Raw genomic sequence first — 23,357 nt, forward strand, 5'->3', positions numbered from 1 at the left:
ACATGACCACATCCTGTGGCACTGAAGAATCCTCACAGCGCACATCACGTGTGATGTGAAGATTTACAAGTCTGCAGTCACATAGAGAGACTGCAGACTTTTACCCCAAGGCCGGGCAAATCATTTAAACCTCTGTGACACCCAAAACAAAAAAAAATATTTTTAATTAAAAATTAATTAAGAAAAAATATTGCCCATGAAAGCGGACAAGAAAAAGTTTCAAGAGGTGCCAAGAAAAAATGGTACTGGAGAACACCAGCACTTTTACTCCTGCACTGACATGAGCAGCATGTCATTTTTTAGACTATGAAGTTTCTAGGCTGAAAAAAATGAGAGCAGTGGAAATAATGTCGTTGATTCAATCTAAAAGAAAGTGAAAAAGTATAGACTTCAATTTCCTTCTGTCTAAGACGGCTGCACGACTATATGTACAGTGTTTCCACTGCCCACTGCAGTAAGTAAAGGGTCACATTAATCCATTTTACCCAACAATCTGCAAAGCATCATTGGCTTTAACAAGGTCTGGTGTTTCACCCTTCACTGCCATCTGGAAGGGCATCTGTTTCCCAAAATGCACTCTGTATTAAGCAGCTGGGTTTTGGCGAACACCACAAAATTAACTCCTTGTCGCAAAAAGTGTAAACTATGACAGCAAAAGACATGTGTGTGCAAATCCATGAAAACAATAGTGTTGTGATTTGTATTGTTTCTAGTGTGCATTTTCCCAATAAACTATAAATATTTTAATACGGTTTATTTTTAATTTTTATTTTTTTTAAATTTTTTCCCCAAAAAATTTGTCTTAAGAATATGTCCGTGCTTGAGAAGGGAAAATGTCATAATGTTCAGAACACAGAATGTGTCAGAAGATTAGTATGCGGACAACCGATACGGTGACCCTAACATCTTAGCGGTTCCAGGACTACTTTTACACAGTTAAAGAAGTCCTCCCATGAACTTTTATTTTTTACGAAATCTGTGTATATGTGCATGTAGTGTGTGTGTGTTAATATAGACCCAAAGATTCTGAAGAGTGGTGACGTCACTCAGAAGAGTACCGAAGCGGCGCTCGATACCGGAGAAGATGGCAGTACGGTAGGGGAGTATATTTACACACATACGCTATACTACATACACATTGTCACAGATGTACATGGAATTGCTTTTTTTAAATGGAACCTGTCATATTGAAAATGGTGTCTGATCTGAAGACTGGATCTTATAGGAAAGGACGACCCGGTTTGATTTGTATACATTTTTCAGGGAAAAGTTTCAGTAAAGCTTGCATTTTATTCATTGAAATCTCTGTTTGTATGCATAGGAGTCCAGAGGGCGGTCCCATTCAGTGACTGACAGATTTGCTTGTATGACCGAGCATGCAGAGATAGCTGTCAATCACAAGCAGGACCGCCCACTGGACTCATATAGATACAAATACCAGGGATTTCAATGAATAAAATACCAGTTATACTGAATCTTTTACAACAAACCGATATATCACCCTGCTCAGGGGAGGACATATTATTGGTGCAACCTGTGCAGAGTGCCCCTAAAGGTAAGGGGACCCATTCCCACCCCCAAAGCTATAAGCAACTTCTGTTATTGATAGAATTATTATACTGTTCTTGCACAGGAGCCATTTTAAATCTGTATCTGCCACTGATTTTCACCATGCTGAAGAACAAACTGTCCTTTTGCAGCTTCTAAAGGACCCGATTCTCCAGCAGGGGTAAGATCCGAACTACTGTATTTTAGGATACTGGCATACTGAGGGGCATCCCACAACCATACATGGCAATCTTTTAACTAAAACAGCGCCGTTTGCAGCATTAAAGAGGTTAATTCAAACCAGTAGGTGGATGTGCAGTACCCTGCCGCGGCCACTATCAGAAGACGGAGCAGGCGTGCTATCAAGCACAGTTCGATAACAGCTGATCAGCGGAGGTGCCGGGTGTCGGACCCCAACCGGTCAGACATTGATGTCCTATTCTAAGGATAGGTCATCAATGATAAAGTAGTTGACAACCTTTTTAACAGATCCATTACTGATATATAATAATAAAAAATAGTATTTTGCTTCATTAGACAGAGCCCATCGGCCAAGTTAAGGTGCATGCTAAAGAACTCAAATCAGGTTTCAGTAACATTTTTGCACTTGTACTTTATGAATGTTATGACTTCACTTCACTATTACAAATTAGTAAAATTTTGCAACTTTTACCCCTAATTGTTCTATTTAACTCCTTTGCGCACCCTAACGTACATGTATGACACCATCAGGGAGTATGGTTATTGATCAGGGTCAAAAACTGAAGGCCTATTGAAGGTCCCCGTCAAGGTCATCCTGGCCCTCCTATAAAAAAAACTCAATTTCACTTTATACTCAAACGATCACAGGTTCAAGTCCCCCCCCGTGAGACTAAGTTCAATTTGAAAATTAATTAATAAATGTTTTTAAAATCTTAAGAGAATTTAAAACGTATAAACTTTTAAGTCATCTAAAAACGGTAAACACCAAAAAGTCGAAATGCCAGAAATACTAATTTTTGGTCACCTGCCTCCACAAAAAATGCAATAAAAAGCCATGGAAGCATCATATGCACGCCAAAATTGTATCAACATAAACTACAGCTTGTCATGCAAAAAAAACCCTTATATAACTCCATTAATGGAAAAATAAAAAAAGTTATGAGTCACCAAAAATGGCAACAATTTTTATTTATTTTTTTACAAAATCCTGAATGTTTTTTGATCCAGTAAAATAAAAAAAATACGTAATTGTACTGGCCTGACGAAACATAATGTCAGGTAATTTTAACAGCACAATTAATGCAGTAAAAAGGAAACCCAAAAAGTGAGGGCAGAATTGAGGAGCTTTTGTCGTCATTTCAAGGCCCTTGAATTTTTTTTTCCCGTTTTTCAGGAAATTTAAAGGTAAAATAAATGGTGTCATTCTAAACCACAACCCTAAATTGGATATACTGGTGGAAAAAAGTCCATCCCCATATGATATTGGAAGCATCGAGGTGCACAGTAACCCCAAAGAAGCCCACAGTTCCGGTATTATGGCTCCATATGAAGAGAAGTATTTCGGCCATGTGCACGAGGCTTAACCGGAGTAAGAAAACGCCTGTCAGCATTTTTACTAAAAAGTAATTATAACCACCGGCTTCTCATCTTGTTTGTCTCTGTCGACACTGAAATATGACAGTAGGATAAACCCGGCCTAGAGGTTCACTTTAGGGTCAAATATGAGCATCATGTGATCAGCGGCCGTAATACAGAGGACAATCCCTTTAGACAAAGACCTTGTTGTGATGGAAAGTCTTAGATACAGCCCGCGCAGCAGGGATTTCCATCCTAAGAAACCCAAATAGATTGTGCATTCATTTTATTAATCATTGCACATATATTTGTATATCTTTATGTAAATAGAATTTATTAGACTCCTAAATTTGACCTCAAAAGAATAAATGAATATATTTCAGATCTCTAGGTCAAATAAGTCTGAAAAAAATCAGGAGTATTTATTCCCAAATGTTCCTAAATTTGTAAAATCTGTAGCAAGGTTCCCACCTACCATGTGCTATTTTTTTATATGGCAGGGAAACCTTAGGCACTATGGAAGTCATAGCTCTTTTTGACAAGGTACTGCATGTGTGAGTGGGTGATGGACTGAAAGACAACGTTTCAAAAATGTGTGTTGTGAAATGTGATCTTTGCTGTATTTCTATGGAGTAATTTAGTATGTGAAAATGCATAGAATTTTATAAACACTAATGTATGCGGTTCCAGTAATGCAGCCAGTGTACCATGTTACTAATGTATAGTGGATAGGGAAAGTATAGAATTAGATTTAGGACATAAGATTTAGTATAGGGCTTAGACGTTAGATTAAGAGAGGGAAATATGCAGTGGTGTGCATATTAGTGTTAGGAAGCAGTGCACAGGTTAGGATACAGTTAGTGTGTTTGGGGCCAGCCCAGTATGGGAGGGTGTACATTTAATGATTAGAGGCAATAGAGACAGTTTTAGTGGGAAGTTTGTAGGAAGTTCAGGTTCAAGCTTCAGTGGGCTAGAGGTGTATCATACATATCGTTCTGGCAGCATGAGGTTGCACCAAATTTCCGTAGGAAATTCCCTTGACATCCGGGCCTATGGCCTGAACTAGGCACTGAGAAGTTTGCCTTATATTCTTCCGTACAGAGGAAGGCGAACAAGGAAATGCGTGAGGGAAATGTAATTGATTTTGGGAGTGCTGTGGTGCCGGATGAGAAATCTCTGGGGCTGACAGGAGGATCAAGCGTAGGGATAGTCTGTGCTGAATGTAAGCAGAGGCTTGAAATGTACTGTGTAGATTAAACTGGATCTGGAAGGTGCTGTGCCCGAAACTACATGTTAAAGACTGCTGTATCTGATTTGTCCAGTAAAGATGTACTTGTTATAACGAACCGGGTGCAGCTGAACCTGGGCGAAAGAACGCGTATGCAGCAGAGACCTCTGGCCACTGAGTACACTGCATTGTACACAGCACAACACTGATGGACAATGCAATAAACTAAAGGAACAGAGAAGCGCAATAGGGTCTTATCAGAGTTAATATTAAAAGATTAAAAGAAATTCACTCACCTATTTGTAGGAGAGATCAAGCACATAGGATTCGTGGTCAGCTGCTGCACATCCAAAGGTTAAACCGTGTGATCGCTGATACATCAATTCTTATGGAAATAATTTATGGACTTCTGTTGTGAGTTCATTTTCCCCTTCATTACTGAGGCCCGAGGAACTCCCTCTTCTGGTAAGGAAAGGTAGTGAGCCTGATTATCAAACACCTGAGGCTGATGATGATGACTGGCTGAGTGGAGTTACTGACTGGATATAAGACTGCCGATGCCCTTCTGCCCTGCGGGTGATTTCTCTGTGGGATCCTTGGAGACCAGTCTGAATTCCTGCTCCTCTAAAGCTAAGTTTGCTGCTCGGCCTTTTGCATTGGTGCTTGACTTTGTTTTGCTTTGTTTTTCTGGATTTCTGCCATTCCCTGCTGGGGTGTGCTGAATTCCTTTAGCTCTGTCTTCTGAAAATACCTGAGTGCTGATTTAGTTTTTGAAGCCTAGCTGCTTCAGGGCCTTTTTCATACCAGCTTGTTGGCTTATGTCTTTGATAGGGTTTTGGCAGATTGCAGACAGCAGCCTTCCTGTCCTTTCCTATCTAGGTAGTTTTGGGCCCCATCTTTGCTCAGTCTATCTTTCTGTCTGTGTTAGTGTTTTCATCTTGCTTCACCGTCATTATATGTTGGGGGCTGCCTATTGCTTTGGGGTCTGCTCTGGGCAGTTTAGATTTCCCCTTTCTTTCTTTAGGCCTATTTAATTCTCCGGCCGTGATCGAGGGGTCTAGGGCATCGTAGGAACCCCCCATGGCTACTGCTAGTTGTGTTGATAGGTTCAGGGGTCTGCAATCTGATAGTTGCCAACTTCTCTGATTTTCTGGACTTAGCTTGTATTTCTGCTTTTGCCTCCTACGGTGACTCATTCATAACAGAATCACCCGCCATACCGCAGATCCTAGGGTACTCAATAGCAGGAAAGAATTGTAAAAAAAAAAAAAAAAAATGTGTATATTTTTTCCTCTATATCTCTGAGGCCGTAGGGGGAATTTTTTTTCTCTCAATGGAGATAAAGCAATTGTCTGATCGTGTGGAGCAGCTCGCTGCGGAAGTGCGGGGAATTTCCGCCTACCTTGCTCATTCACATGCTGCTGAACCAAAGATTCCTACACCTGATGTATTTTTTGTGGATCGGTCTAAATTTTTGAATTTCAAAAATAATTGTAAATTTTTTTTGCCTTGAAGCCTAACTCGTCAGGGAGCTCCGCGCAGCAGGTTAAAATTGTCATCTCTTTGCTGCGTGGCGATCCCCAGGATTGGGCGTTTTCTTTGAAACCAGATGATCCTATTCTGACTAATGTGAACACATTTTTTCAGGCCTTGGGGTTCTTGTATGACGAACCTAATGCCATTGATCAGGCTGAAAAGACCCTGCTGGCATTGAACCAGGGTCGTGATTCTGCAGAATTGTACTGTCAAAAATTCCGAAAGTGGGCAGTACTTACTACCTGGAATGATAATGCCTTGGCTGCTCTCTTTCGGAAGGGGTTGTCAGAAGCCGTAAAATATACTATGGTGGGATTTCCTGTTCCCTCTGGTCTTGACGATTCTATGTCATTAGCCAATCAGGTTGATCGGCGTTTGCGCGAACGCAAAGCTGCACGAGAGGTGTTGCCACCTGTTGAACAAATGTCTGAAGCTATGCAATGTGATAGAGTTTTTTCCAGAGAGCAGCGTCAGGAGTTCAGAAGGCGTAATAAGTTGTGTTTTTTCTGTGGAGATGCCTCGCATATTATTTCTGCCTGTCCTAAACGAGAGAAACGCTTTGCACATACGTTTTCTGTTGGGGGTGTTCAACCTAAGTTTCTTCTGGCTATTACTCCGATCTGCTCCCTGTCCACATTTTCCGCCAAGGCTTTTGTGGATTCGGGAGCAGCCCTAAACCTAATGGACTTGGATTTTGCTAAACGTTGTGGATTTCCAATGACACCTCTGCAGACGCCTATCCTTTTGAGAAGGATTGATGCTACTCCTTTGGCTAAAAATAAACCTCAGTTTTGGACCCAGGTGGTAATGCGGGTCGCCCCAGACCATCAAGAAAATTGCAGATTTTTGGTGTTGCATAATCTTCATGATACTATTGTTCTGGGGTTTCCCTGGTTACAAATTCATAATCCAGTTTTGGATTGGAAATCTGTGTCTGTGGTGAGTTGGGGTTGTCGGTGTGCCTTTAGTGAGGCTCCGGTGTTTTTCACCTCTCCTCAGTCGCATGATGTTCCTGATTATTTGGCAGACTTTTATGATGTATTTAGTGAGAATGAGTCTGCGTCTCTGCCTCCTCATAGGAGTTATGACTGTGCTATTGAACTGAGCCCGGGGTGTAAATTTCCCAAGGGTCGGCTCTTCAATTTATCTGTACCCGAGCACGAGGCTATGCGATCCTATATTAAGGAGGCGTTGGAGAAGGGTCATATTAGACCATCCTCGTCACCCTTAGGTGCCGGTTTTTTTTTTGTAGCCAAAAAGGATGGATCATTAAGACCTTGTATTGATTATCGTGCCCTCAACAAAATTACTGTTAAATATCAGTATCCGTTACCCCTGATTTCTGATCTATTCTCCAGAGTTAAAGGTGCTTGCTGGTTTACCAAGCTTGACCTCAGGGGGGCGTATAATCTTATTCGCATTAAGCATGGGGATGAATGGAAGACGGCGTTTAATACTCCGGAGGGACATTTTGAGTACCTGGTGATGCCTTTTGGGCTCACTAATGCCCCTTCTGTCTTCCAGTGCTTCATGAACGATATTTTCCGAGATTTTGTCGATAAATTTTTGATTATCTATCTGGATGATATTTTGATCTTCTCCAAGGATTGGGATTCTCATGTGGAACATATTCGGACTGTGTTCCGGATCTTGAGGGAGAATTCCCTGTATGTCAAAGGATCTAAATGCCTTTTTGGAATACAGAGGATTTCTTTTTTGGGATTTATTTTGTCCCCGTCAACCATTGAAATGGACCCGGCCAAGGTACAGGCAATTTACGATTGGGTTCAGCCCACTTCTTTGAAGGCCCTCCAGAAGTTTTGGGGTTTTGCTAATTTTTATCGGAAATTTATAGCAAAATTTTCTAGTATTGCCAAGCCATTGACTGATTTGACTAAGAAGGGTGCTGATGTGTTAAATTGGTCTCCGGAGGCTGTTTCTTCCTTTCAGGAGCTGAAGCGAAGATTCACCTCCGCCCCGGTTTTGCGGCAACCTGATGTCTCACTTCCATTCCAGGTAGAGGTGGATGCTTCTGAGATTGGTGCAGGAGCTGTTTTGTCCCAAAAGGATCCTGTAACATCTAAAATGAATCCCTGTGCTTTCTTTTCCCGAAAGTTCTCTCCATCTGAACGTAACTATGATGTGGGGAATAGGGAACTGTTGGCCATGAAATGGGCATTTGAGGAGTGGAGACATTGGTTGGAGGGAGCTAAGCATCAAGTCGTGGTCCTCACTGACCACAAGAATTTGATTTACCTAGAGTCGGCTAAGCGCTTGAACCCTAGACAGGCTAGGTGGGCCTTGTTTTTTACACGTTTTGATTTTGTGGTTTCTTTTCTTCCTGGAACGAAGAATGTCAAGGCAGACGCCCTCTCTAGGAGCTTCTTTGCTGATTCTCCTGTGGTGACCAAGCCTGCTACCATCTTAGGCGAAGGGGTAGTTCTTTCTGCCATCTCGCCCGATTTGAGACGTGCTCTGGAAGAGTTCCAGGAGGACAAACCTGAGCGTTGTCCCAGTGGAAAGTTGTATGTTCCTGACCAGTGGAAGAAGAGAGTGATGTCTTAAGTTCATTGCTCTGCTTTGGCTGGTCATCCAGGTATTTTTGGTACTAGAGATCTGGTGAGTCGGTTTTTTTGGTGGCCCTCCTTGTCTCGTGATGTCAGGAATTTTGTGCAGTCCTGTGGGACGTGCTCCCGGTCTAAATCGTGTTCTCGCTCTAGTGGGTTGTTGATGCCTTTGCCTGTCCCCAAGAGGCCATGGACCCATATTTCAATGGATTTCATCTCTGATATGCCTGTCTCTCAAAGGATGACTGTTATTTGGGTGATTTGTGATAGGTTCTCTAAGATGGTTCATCTTGTACCAATCCCTAAGTTGCCGTCTTCCTCTGAGTTGGTGCCCCTGTTTTTACAACAGGTGGTTCGTTTGCACGGGATTCCTGAGAACATTGTATCTGACAGAGGAGTCCAGTTTGTGTCTAGATTTTGGAGAACTTTCTGTTCCAGGCTGGGAATTCAGTTGTCCTTCTCCTCTGCTTTTCACCCTCAGACCAATGGGCAGACAGAGAGAACAAACCAGACCTTGGAGTCATATTTGAGATGTTTTATTTCTGCTGATCAGGATGATTGGGTTTCATTTTTGCCCTTGGCCGAATTTGCTTTAAATAATAGAGCTAGTTCTGCCACTTTGATGTCACCTTTTTTTTGTAACTTTGGGTTTCATCCTCGATTTTCTTCAGGGCAGGTGGAGCCCTCTGCCTGCCCAGGTGTTGACACTGTGGTGGAGAGAATGCACCAGAACTGGGACCAAGTGGTGGATAAGCTATCTCTCTCCCAGGAAAAGGCCCAGCGGTTTTCCAACCGACATAGGACCATTGGTCCCCAGTTTAAGGTTGGTGATATGGTGTGGTTATCATCAAAAAATATTGCTATGAAGGTGGCTTCTCCTAAGTTTAAGCCTAGATTTATTGGACCTTACAAGATTGTGGAGATTATTAATCCGGTCTCTTTTCGTTTGGCTCTTCCTGTCACATTTAAAATCCATAATGTGTTCCATAAATCTTTGTTGAAGAGGTTTGTTGAACCTGTTGTGTCGGGGGTGGCACCTCCAGACCCTGTATTGGTTGAAGGTAACATGGAATATGAGGTAGAGAAAGTACTGGATTCCCGTCTGGCTAGACGGAGACTCCAGTATTTGGTTAAGTGGAAGGGTTATGGTCAGGAGGATAATTCCTGGGTCTCTACCTCTGATATTCATGCCAAAAGATTGGTGCGTGCCTTTCATCGGGCTCACCCTGATCGCCCTGGTGGTGTAGTTGAGGGTTCGGTGACCCCTCCTCAAGGGGGAGGTACTGTTGTGAGTTCATTTTCCCCTTCATTACTGAGGCCCGAGGAACTCCCTCTTCTGGTAAGGAAAGGTAGTGAGCCTGATTATCAAACACCTGAGGCTGATGATGATGACTGGCTGAGTGGAGTTACTGACTGGATATAAGGCTGCCGACGCCCTTCTGCCCTGCGGGTGATTTCTCTGTGGGATCCTTGGAGACCAGTCTGAATTCCTGCTCCTCTAAAGCTAAGTTTGCTGCTCGGCCTTTTGCATTGGTGCTTGACTTTGTTTTGATTTGTTTTTCTGGATTTCTGCCATTCCCTGCTGGGGTGTGCTGAATTCCTTTAGCTCTGTCTTCTGAAAATACCTGAGTGCTGATTTAGTTTTTGAAGCCTAGCTGCTTCAGGGCCTTTTTCATATCAGCTTGTTGGCTTATGTCTTTGATAGGGTTTTGGCAGATTGCAGACAGCAGCCTTCCTGTCCTTTCCTATCCAGGTAGTTTTGGGCCCCGTCTTTGCTCAGTCTATCTTTCTGTCTGTGTTAGTGTTTTCATCTTGCTTCACCGTCATTATATGTTGGGGGCTGCCTATTGCTTTGGGGTCTGCTCTGGGGCAGTTTAGATTTCCCCTTTCTTTCTTTAGGCCTATTTAATTCTCCGGCCGTGATCGAGGGGTCTAGGGCATCGTAGGAACCCCCCACGGCTACTGCTAGTTGTGTTGATAGGTTCAGGGGTCTGCAATCTGATAGTTGCCAACTTCTCTGGTTTTCTGGACTTAGCTTATATTTCTGCTTTTGCCTCCTACGGTGACTCATTCATAACAGACTTCCATGCGCTGCTTGACAAAATACAGAATCCCACTTACGGTGAAAGATTAATCATTTATTCCCACCGCGTTTCGAAGTAAGGACTACTGCTTCCTCAGGGGATGACAAACATCTCCTGAGGAAGAAGTAGTCCTTACTTCGAAACGCGTTGGGAATAAATGATTAATCTTTCACCGTAAGTGGGATTCTGTATTTTGTCAAGCAGCGCATGGAAGTCCATAAATTATTTCCATAACACTGATGGACAGGGACAGTTTATTTGTGGGGTGCCAGGGCATAGGTATGCAATCACTCATCCATGACCGCCGCCCTGCGCATCTTACATGCAGCACAAGTGTAAATCTATCATTACATGGACCCATGGTATATAACAAACCTAGATCCAATCTTAGGCATTGGATCTAGGTTTTTTATATACCATGGGTCCATGTAATGATAGATTTACACTTGTGCTGCATGTAAGATGCGCAGGGTTTCCCTGCCATAAAAAATAGCACATGCTAGGTGGGAATCAAATCAGACCTTCCCTATCTCGCAATGGACACCATCTCCTTACAGATATGCATAGTTCCCAAACGTCCCATTGCCAACTTTTTTCCTGGCTGTATTCCAGGAGACCAATGCTTTGTTGCATGTAAATTCTTTTTACCCCTATCCATACACTCTTTTAAGTGACCATGATTGTTCACCTTCTCATTAATTCTCAATGGTTACCATCTCCCTAGCTCCCATCCGTTCTGGATCCACTAGGACTGTCCCAAACATTGGGACTCGGAAGCTGTCCCGCTGTTCCGGCAGGTCGGGGGTACATCTTGACTTTAGATATATCTGAGCTCCTCTTTCTCATTTTTTAAAGTTGGGAAATAGGAATATGTGATTAGACTTCGAGGCACAAGAAACCTTCCAAAATTGCTTGTTTCCTTAAGGTTTCAGGAGGCTTTTGCCCAAGAGGTGCCTAAGAGAATATTGCCCAACCCTACACTTCTGGACTTTTTGGAAAGTTGGTAAGTATGCAATGGAAATCAGTTAGATTCCTCATTCATTTTCAGATAATCGAAAAATGAAATCTGAGTGAAAGCTAGGCCGAGTGTAGCCAGTTGCCGTAGCCTTAATAAATCTTCTCTATACATGTTCCAGGACTCAACAGACTGTATTGTGTGCATAGCCAACTCTACATACTATACATAAGAATGACTCTAGAATGAATCTAGCTAGTTTGACAGCTCAACAGTTAAAATGCTTTAAATCTTAACTTACCAACCACAACTGGGAGCACCCTCATGGCTTTTCTCTCTCGCCCATTGATCTTGCTATGCTTCCTTTCTGGCTCCATGCTTGATGAATATTTGAGATGGGGATAAGCAACAGCCTGTATCCCATGGCCATTGTCAACGTAAGCTTTAGAATACGGACAGTCTGTCTGGTCATATAAATGGAGTTCATCCAGCTTGCTGTCAGTAGGGCTTCGATCAATCCTATCAAATATTAGAGTTTGGCTTGGTGGCTTAGGTCTTGGAGACATGTGATTCCGTAACTTGGATTTTCTGTTTTCTTCCCATTTCCGGAGTCCATAAAACATGGCACAATAAAGAACTAACATTATAGGACACGGGATGAAAAAGGAACAAACAGAGGAATAAACCACATAATTGTTGTCTTCGAGTTTGCACTCGGTGGGATCCCGATTTTTGACATTATTAAGACCAAAAATGACTGGAGAAGCCACAGCAAAGGCAAAAATCCAAGTAGTTGAAATCAGGAACAGCTGCCGATTATCCACTTGCCGCCTGTTGTAATTCAGCGGGATAGACACAGCGATGAACCTGCATAATGAATAAGAATATCACACGCTGGATTATGTATCAGGAGAATGTTTAGAAGTGATTGCTTTCTTGTCGTCATTACATTACTCAGCTGCTCGCTACTGTGTATTAAATTGTACTTAAATGAGATTAGCAAAATCATATGCTGTACACTTACTATGGTGTATGTTATAAAGCGAGCAAGTGCGCCCAGTATGAAGGACCGAACAACAACCTAATGCAAAGGTCAAAAACCCCATTTTGGATGAGCAAGCATCAGTAATAATGATAGCTCAATGCTAGATTGATAGATCTTATAAATTTGACAGCTGAGTTATTACATCATTAAATTTAATATCTGGCTCGTGCCAGCTTAAAACATTTGTTCACCTTTGCACATATACAAGGAACCTAAAATTTCCTAAATCCTTTTGAAGCACTTAGCTTCTTGTTTAGAAAAAGTACAGTAGTGTTCTACAACATTGTATTAGCGAATCTTTTTTACGTTCACTAAAGAAAATGAAATGGGTGGTCCAGGACTTTTCTTTTTTTATTATGTGTCAAAAAACTAATAGGCAGACAAATGCTAACAGAGGCAACTACCTGAATGTTGTACCAGGCGTCTGCACAGAGAGGTCACTAACCGCTCCTTCCGGCGATTCAGCTGCTCCCTGTCAACAGAGCAGCTCTTCTTCTTTCAGGCTGCTCTATGAAGGGGCGTGACTGCTGATTAAATGCTGATTGACAGCCGGCTCCCCCAGTTAGGCAACGGGATTCAACTGTCAATAAGAATGTGCGATGCCGCCCTGTCAACAGAACAGAGCATAAAAGAAGCTGCCAATCTGTTAACATGATGTCAGAAGAAGCACCTGTAGGAGCGGTCTGTGCCGGCAAACAATGGTGCCGAGCACAACAAACTACAGGTAGTTAGCAACTACCTGCCTTCTAGTGATTAGGCACATTTTTTTTTTAAAGTCCCCTTTAAGATATGTTTGGTAAAGTAGATGCATAACATTTTCAACTTTTTTGTTTTTCTACTTTTTTAATGGAAATAGCTCACATGCGCCAAAAACAATCTATGGACAAGATTAGCACTTCACCACTGGCTTTCATGGGAAGTGTAAAGTTTGTTAGGCACATACAATAGCTGACACCTGAAGGCTCATTTGCCCACCAGCTACCTGTCCTGACTACTCTATGCCCATGAATGGTCGGCTAGGGTAAGCGTCCGTGTGCTTTCAAAGAGAAGAGTGGAGCTAGACACCTCTAGTGGCCACTTGTCTCCTGAAGAACAAAAGGATCGGGTGTTAAAATTTAAACTGCTCAATGTAATCTGTTTGGGAAGAGTTTGACTGTTCCCTTGTATAAATTTTTATTACTTCTCATAGTCGGCTCTACCTAAACTTTCTGCCTTCAGTTATGTCTGTGAGCCAGTGTTGGATCCTCTGATAACTTAACAGCATAATCTAATTTTCGGAAAGATATCAGTGCTCATTCTACAGTATTTAAGAAGGTACTGTATGTACATCAGCTGGATTGTCCTCTTTTTGTAAATACTTTTCTTAGTTACTAAAAGATCAAAAGAGATTAAAGACACAGGAAAGATTGAATGATCATGACATAAACCAGAAATCAAGGAAAATGGCACATGAAATAAGTATTGTGCAAGAAGAATTCTTAAAGGGAACATGTCACCCCCCTGGGCGTTTTTAAGTTAAAGAGCCACCTTCAGCAGCACTAAGACTGCATTCTGTGAAGGTGGCTCTTCTGTTTCTGACCCCCAGTAACGCTGAAATATCGACTTTTATAAATAGCTCCTCATACCTGTAATGTGTCCCATAGGTATGGTGTGTCCCCCTGTATCAGCCGCCTACCATCCGTCCATCATGCCCCTTGTCTTGTGTCTGGGCGCCGCCCACCATCTGTCAATCATGCCCCTGTGCGCCGCAGCCTCCTCTTGTTTTGTATTCCGGCGCCTGCGCTGTGACAAGAGTTCTCGGGCATGCGCAGTGCACGCTGGCCGAGAACCGACATCAGGCTATTGCGCCTGCATGTTGCGGAGGCCCCAGCCCCGCAGTGTGAATACAGCATAACACACTGCGGGGCGGGATCTGGAGCCTCTGCAACACGCAGGCGCAATAGCCTGATGTCAGTTCTCGGCCAGCGTGCACTGCGCATGCCCGAGAACTCTTGTCACAGCGCAGGCGCCGGAATACAAAACAGGAGGAGGCGGCGGCGCACAGGGCATGATTGACGGATGGTAGGCGGTGCCCAGACACAAGACAAGGGGCATGATGGACGGATGGTAGGCGGCTGATACAGGGGGACACACCATACCTATGGGACACATTACAGGTATGAGGAGCTATTTATAAAAGTCGATATTTCAGCGTTACTAGGGGTCAGAAACAGAAGAGTCACCTTCACAGAATGCAGTCTTAGTGCTGCTGAAGGTGGCTCTTTAACTTAAAAACACTCAGGGGGGGGTGACAGGTTCCCTTTAAGTATGAGGCGATGATCTTCCATCTCACTAATATTTTATCTTTAATTAATCTCCATTACAACTGAAGCAAAATTTGTACAAATGTCCTATAAAATGAACTGACAATCATTTAGAAAATAAATAATAGTTTTGCGGGAGCTGTGGATTTTCATTTAAATGCTGGATGAAAGTCAATCAAGCAACTAGTAGTACATCAAGGATTGTCCCTTCTCCATGTCCTAAATAATGAGGCATATTTATTAGTTGGTCAGGAAAATTGTGGTAACAACTGAACAGTAGAAGATAACTAAAATACTTTAAAGGGGTTCTCCAGTATATTTTTATACTTCACAGGGGGAAGTGAGCCTGAGGAAAGAAGATAGGACATTCTGCGCCATGGCAGTCATGCTATGACGGACTTTGGTAAAAATGGGGGGCCTCAAACTGGACCTGGACCTGGGACCCTAACTATCGCTGTCCCGGAGGTACTCTTGTAGGTAGAGATGCCTGAGTCCCCAAAATTAAAGTGCTCCTATTAACCCTTGATCTCTCCTCTCCCCCATCCCATGATACATGGGACAGAACTATAAGGTAAAAAAGACACACAGACAAATAGGCATAACAGAAATCAGCAAACATACAAAAACTTGCCAAAGGTAAAGAGGTCTATAGGGAAGGATAGGAAGTTACCAAACAAATGGGAATAGGACATTGAGGGAAGCATACACCAAAAACAGCTTGCAACAATCACCAGAAGCAACAACGATCTATTCAGCACAGCATCTCCAAGGAGCTAGGAAAGCAAAGTTTTCACTGGCAAGGCAGGGAGAGTCTGGCCAGGTTTTATAGGGAGAGGTAATGACCAGATCAGAAGCCGCTGAAAATGGAGCTGCAAGTTTCTGACCAGCATAGAAAGGGTCGATACCCTCTTCAGCACCAAAGGAAACCAAGTCCAATTAATATGGGACACAAACGCACAGGCTAAATGGAAAATCTGTGATTCACAAAACATAGTGATCTATCCCTAGATCTCCCAGGACGTCGTGACACACTTGCGACAGTAGCTTAGTGGTTGCATTTTTTCTTTGTAGCACTTGGATCCTGGGTTCTCATCACACCAAGAGCAACATCTGCAAGGAGTTTGTATGTCCTCCCACACTCCAAAGATACACTGATAGGGAATTTATATTGTGACTACCAATGGGAACAGTGACATTTGATGTTTGAAAAACCCTCCGGAATATGATGACACTATATATAGTGTCTTGCGAAAGTATTCACCCCCTTGGCTTTTTACCTATTTTCGTACATTACAACCTGTGTTTAAATATTTTTGTAATCTGATTTGTCTGTGATGCATCAGCACTAGTGATGGGCAAACGTTCTTGGATATCGTCTTATCATGCTCCGGTGTTTTCCGAGTATGTTGAGTGTGCTTGTATATTATGTTAGCGTCCTGTTAGACAGCCTGTACACATGCATGGATTGCCTGTTAGGGAATCCCCACATGTGTTGAGGCTGTCTAACAAACAACCTCCTAAACTCTCAGTCCGGGCAAGGAGGGCATTAATCAGACAGGTAGTACAGAGACCAAAGGTAACCCTGATGAAGCTGCAGAGTTCCCAAGCAGAGATTGGAGTATCTGTCCATACGACCACAATAAGCCATACATTCCATAGAGGTGGCCTTTATGGAAGAGTGTGCAGAAGAAAACCTTTACTTACACACACAAATTGTAATGCTATTTTTGAGTTTGCCAAAAGATGTGGGAGACTCCCTAAATCTATGGAAACAGTCATAGGAGACCAAAATGTAACTTTTTGGCCACTAAGGTAAAAGCTATGTCTGGAGCCAAACCAACACAGCTCATCACCCCCATCACCCCAAGAACACCATCATCACAGTGAAACATGGTGGAGGCTGCATCATGCTGTGGGGATGTTTTTTCGTAGCAGAGAAACAGGAAATGGTCCAAGTGGAAGAGAGGATGGATGGTGCGAAATACTGGGATATTCTTGAGGTAAACCTGTTTCAGTCTGTCAGAGATTTGAGACTGGGATGGAGGATCACCTTTCAACAAGACAATGACCCAAAGCATACTGCTAAAGCAACACTCAAGTGGTTTAAGGGAAAACATTTAATTGTTTTGGAGTGGCCTAGTCAATGCCGAGACCTTAACTCAATTGAGAATCTGTGGTCAGACTTGGAAGATTTTTGTTCACCAGAGGAAACCATCTGACTTGAAGGAGCTAGAGCAGTGGCAAGATGTAGAAATCTTAAAGAGGCCTATCCAAAGTGACTTTCAGCTGTAATTGCCGCAAAAGGAGAATCTACAAAGTACTGACTTTTGGGGAGTGAAAAGTTATGCACACTAAAGTTTTCAGTTATGTTGTCTCATTTGTTGTTTCCTTCACAATAAAAAGAAAACCAAAGGTCCACAGTTGTAAGCATGTTCTTTGCATGAGCTGATGCAAACCCTAAAAAAATAGTGAAATTCCAGGTGGACAGGTAGCAAAACAGGTAAAATACCAAGGGGGGGAATACTTTCGCAAGCCACTGTAAGTGAAATAAAAATTGAATAAAAAACACTGCAAACTGCTCCCCTCTCCAGCGCTGCTGCTCTGACAGTTTCCACCAGAACAGAAATGATGATGTCATGACCATCAGTGACCTGACCGATGATTGGCTGCAGGATCAGGAGACTGATGATTGGGATGTCATTGTTTACAGGCTGACAAAGACTGTAGGAGCGTCCGTGCTGTGGCAGGGAGTGGATTCCAGTCGTCTTCTTTTTTTCTTTCTTCAGGCTGACTTCCCCTTGTGAATTATAAAAATGCTGTTTTTCTGGGAACCCCTTTAAAGCGAATCTGTCGCCATGAGGTGGGGCAAATACCCTGACTCCAGCCACGTATCACCGAATTTATTGGGTGCAGCTGTTGTGATACAATCAAAGAGTTTTTAGATGTAGCATCTAGCAGAGCTGAGAAAGCTAATCCCACCCACATATCGGAATAAATGTACTGTGATGTATTACCATTCCCATTGTGAACAGGACGGTTCTCTACAGACTTTGACACTGTTCAGCTGTATGAGATTGTGTAAAGATGTCGGAAGAGCAGACAGGTCCCTTGTTAAGTTACCACTAGTCTCTCTTTAACTGGTGACATCACTGAGGTATAAGAAGGAAAATCCACCTTACTGCTGACTTCATGCAGGACAGAACCTCAGCTCTTTTTATACTAATTCATTAAAGTTATTAATGAAGTGAACAATTCCTATAACATTGTTATCGGTTCTCAATTGTTTGAATTGATGATGAATCAACTCTCAAAGCGCCTTCCTCTACTACATGTAATGGAAAGTAATAATACCAATGTTGAAGATATTAGGCTTGGTCAACGTAATTATATGTGTCCATTTGTGGATCACCTACCTGTCCACGCTGATTGCACAGAGGTTGAAGATGGAGGCAGTGCACAACATGACGTCCATGGTCATGAGGATATCGCATAGGACAAGACTAAGAGTCCACACCCCTCCTAGGAACTGCAATGGAATTAAAAGAATTAGTAAAAAGAAACCAATAATGTAGATGACAGGCAATGATATATTTCTATCAACCAGACCAATTGTGTCCCGGAACCTTGTGGTTTTTAGGAATGGAGGTCTTCAATCAGAGGCTTCACTCCTGACGGACATCACTAAGCACTCTGCGCCAATGACCCTATTGCTGGTTGTCCTTCCTTGCACTTTTGGATGGTGCCATACTAACCTCTGAGTTCCAGAAAGAAGACCTGCTGCTTTGGTTTAACTTTAAAAGGGTTGTCTAATAATCACAATTTGGCTCTTGTCCAAGCCACTCAATAAATAAGCTGGCCATCGGCGAACGAGCTTGTAGGAAAGAACTCTCCTAATTATCAGGCTACGAAAGAATGAAAATGATCAGCAAAACGTTCATTTGTGGCTGAGTGGATCGCTTATGTGGGTATTACGATTGGGGTTGGCAGCACATCGACACGTGACGGCGTGGTAAACCTGTCTATACGCTTGTTAATGGACCAAAATTGGCCCATATAAATGGACTATTACACTTGGCCATTGTTCGTGCTTCCAACACATCAAAGTCAAGAACTGTCGAACATATATCTATTATTACCCCATTGTAATGGGATAGTCAATGTTTGAGTGATGAAGATGCGGTCACACTAAAAATAGGTAGGCAGGCTAGGCTCTTCCTTACATTACCTTCCCATTACACTCTACCCCCTAGTGTAGGATCAACACGATCGTTTTCTCCACATCCGATAAAAACAATCCGACTATTCTGATCAGAGTTTCTTCAGTTTTTCTTGCACGTGAAGAGAAATTAAAAAGAAAAAAAAGTTTCTGCACCATCTCCTGTCAGTCCATGAAAATCAGACTGCACTTTGATGTCATCCGAGTGCAGTCTGATTTTTTTCACGAACCTATAGACTTCCATTGTCGGTTTTCTATTTAAAACGGATGTGTCTCCAATATTTTCTGCAGACCGCTGGGTCTGAGGAAAAAATCGTTAGCGTTCTCAGCTCTATAGAATACCATAGTTACGAGGGCTATCTGTGAAAACCTCAAATAGCACTCATCCAAGAAAATCGATCGTGTGCAAAAGCCCTAATTCTGGCTGCAAAAACTGCATGAAATTGACATAATTTCAGCTGAAATGCTTTGTAAAAACTTGCAGGCAGCAGTTTAAAGCTAAGTTCCCACAACGAGTATTTGCTGCTCTTTTAATGCTGTGTATTTTCCATGCACAAATAACCGTACCATTTTAGAGTTCCAGCAAAATGAGTTAGATTTATAGAATATGTCATGTTCACAGTATTTTTTTTTTTACACTGGGCAAACTGACCTGCGGTGAAATTGTGAAATCCACAACATGTCAATTTTCCTTGCAGTAAATTGATATACCAGAAAGAGTTAACAACTGCTCTGGAAAAATGCAAGAAACCTAAGTCAGCTAATTGGTGTAGAAATGCTGCATCAAAGAAGCACCAAATACTTATCTGGGAACTTAGCCTACATGTGATGGCTGATGATTGTTACTAGTTTACGGCTACATCAATGAAACTAGTTCTGTATTAACCCCTACACAACACGCGCCATATATGTTCTGCACATGCCTTGTCCCTCCCTTTGATGTTTTGAACAGCTGACATGTGCCAGCAACAGCCGCGAGTGGAAGTTGGATCTACCCGCAGCTGTTAACCTGTAAAAATGCTACTGTCAATCTCTGACAGCAGCATTTAATGTGATCGCACCGGAAGTGTGTCACTAATCACGTCCCTCAGTGACTCAGTCACATGATCTCGGGTTAATGATGGGTTGGCATGACAACCAATGAAACTAGTTCTATATTAACCCTTACACGACACGCGCCGTACATGTTCTGCACATGCCTTGTCCCTCCCTTTGATGTTTTGAACAGCTGACATGTGCCAGCAACAGCCGCGGGTGGAAGTTCGATCCACCCGCAGCTGTTAACCTGTAAAAATGCTACTGTCAATCTCTGACAGCGGCATTTAATGTGATCGCACCGGAAGCGCGTCACTAATTCCGTCCCTCAGTGACTTGGTCACATGATCGTGGGTTAATGATGGGTTGGCATGACAACCAGAGGTCTCCAGCAGACCTCTATGGTTGTCATAGCCAGATTGCTATGACAGCCACCCAGCGATCAGCGCTCATAGCAAGTGAGCATTTCTGCTACACACAGGCAATCTGATCATCATCTGTGTGTAGCAGAAGCGATCGGACATCTGCAGCTTCTAGTCTAACATGGAGACTATTAAAGCATGCAAAAAGTAAAAAGAAAAGGTTTTAAAAATATTAAAAAAAGATTAAAAAAATAAAAGTTCAAATCACCCCCATTCAAAATAAAACAATTAAAAAAACATAAGATATACACATATTTGGTATCCCCGCACTCAGAACTGCCTGATCTATCAAGCTATAAAAATAAATAATCCGGTCGGTAAACGGCGTAGCAAAAAAAAAGTCAAAACGCCAGAATTACATTTTTTTGTTTGCCTCAACATTGCATTAAAATGCAATAACAGGAGATCAAAAGATCGTGTCTGCACCAAAATGGTATAATTAAAAACGTCAGCTCGGCACGCAAAAAATAAGCCTCACCCAGCCCCAGATCACGAAAAATGGAGACGCTACGGGTCTCAGAATATGACGCAATTTTTTTTAAACAAATTTTGGATTTTTTTTTCACCATTTAAATAGAAAACTATCTAGACATGTTTGGTATCTACGAACTTGTAATAACCTGGAGAATCATAATGGCAGGTCAGTTTTAGCCTTTGGTGAACATGGTAAAAAAAAAAATAAGAAAAATGAAAAATTTGTGGAATTGCACTTTTTTTTGCAATTTCACAGCACTTGGAATTTTTTTCCCGTTTTCCAGTGCACAACATGGTGAAACCAATGGTGTCGTTCAAAAGTACATCTCGTCCCGCAAAACACAAGCCCTCACACGGCCATACTGACGGAAAAAAATAAAAGAGTTATGGCTCTGGGACGAAGGGAAGCGGAAAACAGAAACGCAAAAACGAAAAAGGGCTGCGGCGTGAAGAGGTTAATATTAAACAAATCTAAATAAAATATCTACAGAACATTTGTAACAAAAGTGTTATGTCTCTGGTATTTTATACATTTTGTTTCTTTACTATGACCAAGTAATAATGTAACATGTAGGATCATATCTCCTTGTAGTCCTTAATATATTGACCCTTCATATAGCTGTAGAAGTCTATCTTGTGTCAAGAAGAAATACAATTCTAAAATAGATACTCCAAAATAAAGTGCCACAGAGATACAGTACAAGCCCTGCCACAAGAGTTCCGCCCCCTTGACTTCTGATACCTGCAAATTGTTATCCCCTCAAAATCTATGCTAATACAGTAAAAAGCCCATATCTGCTCCAGTACCTAGTGTCACCTAAGTGCTGTATACTCCAAGCAGTAGACTTACCTCTGTGTATACATACAGTGGCAGCACTAGTACAGCCAGGAGAAGATCAGCCACAGCCAAGCTGACTATGAAATAGTTGGTAGTGGTCTTCAGTGCTTTCTCTGTGCAGACACTAAGACACACCAATACATTTCCACAGATTATAAAGACAATCAATAGGAGCCCACAGATCAAAGCTAGAAAGTTATAATGAGTTTCTTCTGAGGGCTCAGAAGTCTGGTTGGAGATGTTCTGGAGCATGGCTTCCCAGCAAGGCTCTACTCACTGTCCCATCAATACAGGAGAGTGTGTACCAGGTAGGAACTTGGACAGTTTTCTTCTTCTTCCTTTCTTTTCTAGAAAGAGCAGTTTTTCCCATGTGGAACTCATACAATCTCACTTTTGTAGGAGATGTTCTCATGGGTGAACTCATGTGTATCTTGTCCTTGAATTCAGAGTTTGGTAGGGCACTCTTGGTCTTCTTGTTTCCAAGATGTCCTGCTCCTCAAAACCCACACATACTAATGCTTACATGGAGCATTGGTACTTGAAGGTGTCCTACTCCTTACTGGTTGACTTGAGGGACCATGCAGTGATGCCCATTGTTGGCTTTGCAGGAGACATGTCCAGCATAATGAAGAGTAATTGGAGGGTGGGAGTGCTTGTCATTAGTGGTCTCCATCCTGATTTTGATATAGGCAGTGGAGGAAATTCTTTTATTTCCTTCTGAAGAACTGAATGATCCCAAGGTGATTAATTTGCAAGTGGGTCGCGTCCAGAAGAAGAAAGCCGATTAAGGTAGAGAGGGTTTGTCCAGGAGCTGCTCCAATCAGCACAGTGATCTGGGAACTGCTCACATCTCAACACAAAGCTCAGCTTAGTTCAGCTGTGAATGTGACAGCACAGGGAGGAAGCCTGATGTGTGTCCATGGGCTCAGTCACCTGGGCTCCTCACACATACTGCATATATCATGCACACATCATCAACACCTTCTGCAAACACTTATGCAGAATGGAAAGACTCCAAGCTACAATGTATAGAAATAAATATACGAAACTAGTCTGTTACTAAGGAAACAAACTCATTTCTTTTTTACTATATGGGGTTAATCTTGCAAATTAGGACCATCCAGGACAGCAAGAGTTACTTAGAATAAGGACTTAATGAGACATAAGGGGTTATTGATGATGCTCGAAGGGTTACTGATGAAACGCAGAAGCGCAAGAGTGTATGAACAGGGTGCTAGTGAGAGATGGGGGCTGGGGAGCAAGGGGGTGATTAATTATTTGCTATTCCATGCACAGTGGGGATTAGATGTGGATTTTGCAAAGTTGCACATTTAAAGATATGGACATTTTTTTTTTACTTGAGGGGGTTGTCTCAAGTTTCTACATGGGTGAAATTGCAAAGTGATGGTCAAAACATGCCAAATTTTAATGTACTGTGGCACCCCTGAGGCTCAGTCGCCACAGAGGTACTGCACCTTCTCCTAAGGTGTGGTGCCCCACCATCTGGGTAAGTTGGGAACTCCTTTCCACACTCCAACACTCGCATCCC

The 23,357-nt window shown here is 42.4% G+C and overlaps 1 protein-coding gene across 1 annotated transcript in view; it reads right to left on the bottom strand.

Moving 5' to 3' along the window:
* DRD4 (dopamine receptor D4) overlaps positions 1 to 22,718 on the bottom strand; it is a 48,737-nt gene extending 26,019 nt beyond the window's left edge. Inside the window, exons 1-3 of the mRNA XM_073554394.1 lie at positions 21,821 to 22,718; positions 18,237 to 18,349; positions 11,777 to 12,342 (exon numbers count right to left, since the gene is read on the bottom strand). Of these exons, the coding sequence (XP_073410495.1) occupies positions 11,777 to 12,342; positions 18,237 to 18,349; positions 21,821 to 22,060 (919 nt within the window). The 5' untranslated portion in view covers positions 22,061 to 22,718. The remainder of the gene's footprint in view (positions 1 to 11,776; positions 12,343 to 18,236; positions 18,350 to 21,820) is intronic.
* Positions 22,719 to 23,357: the final 639 nt, after the last annotated feature.

The sequence above is a fragment of the Dendrobates tinctorius genome, unplaced genomic scaffold, assembly GCF_039654945.1.
Source record: "Dendrobates tinctorius isolate UK_male_01 unplaced genomic scaffold, ASM3965494v1 ptg000211l, whole genome shotgun sequence".
Classification (NCBI taxonomy): domain Eukaryota; kingdom Metazoa; phylum Chordata; class Amphibia; order Anura; family Dendrobatidae; genus Dendrobates; species Dendrobates tinctorius.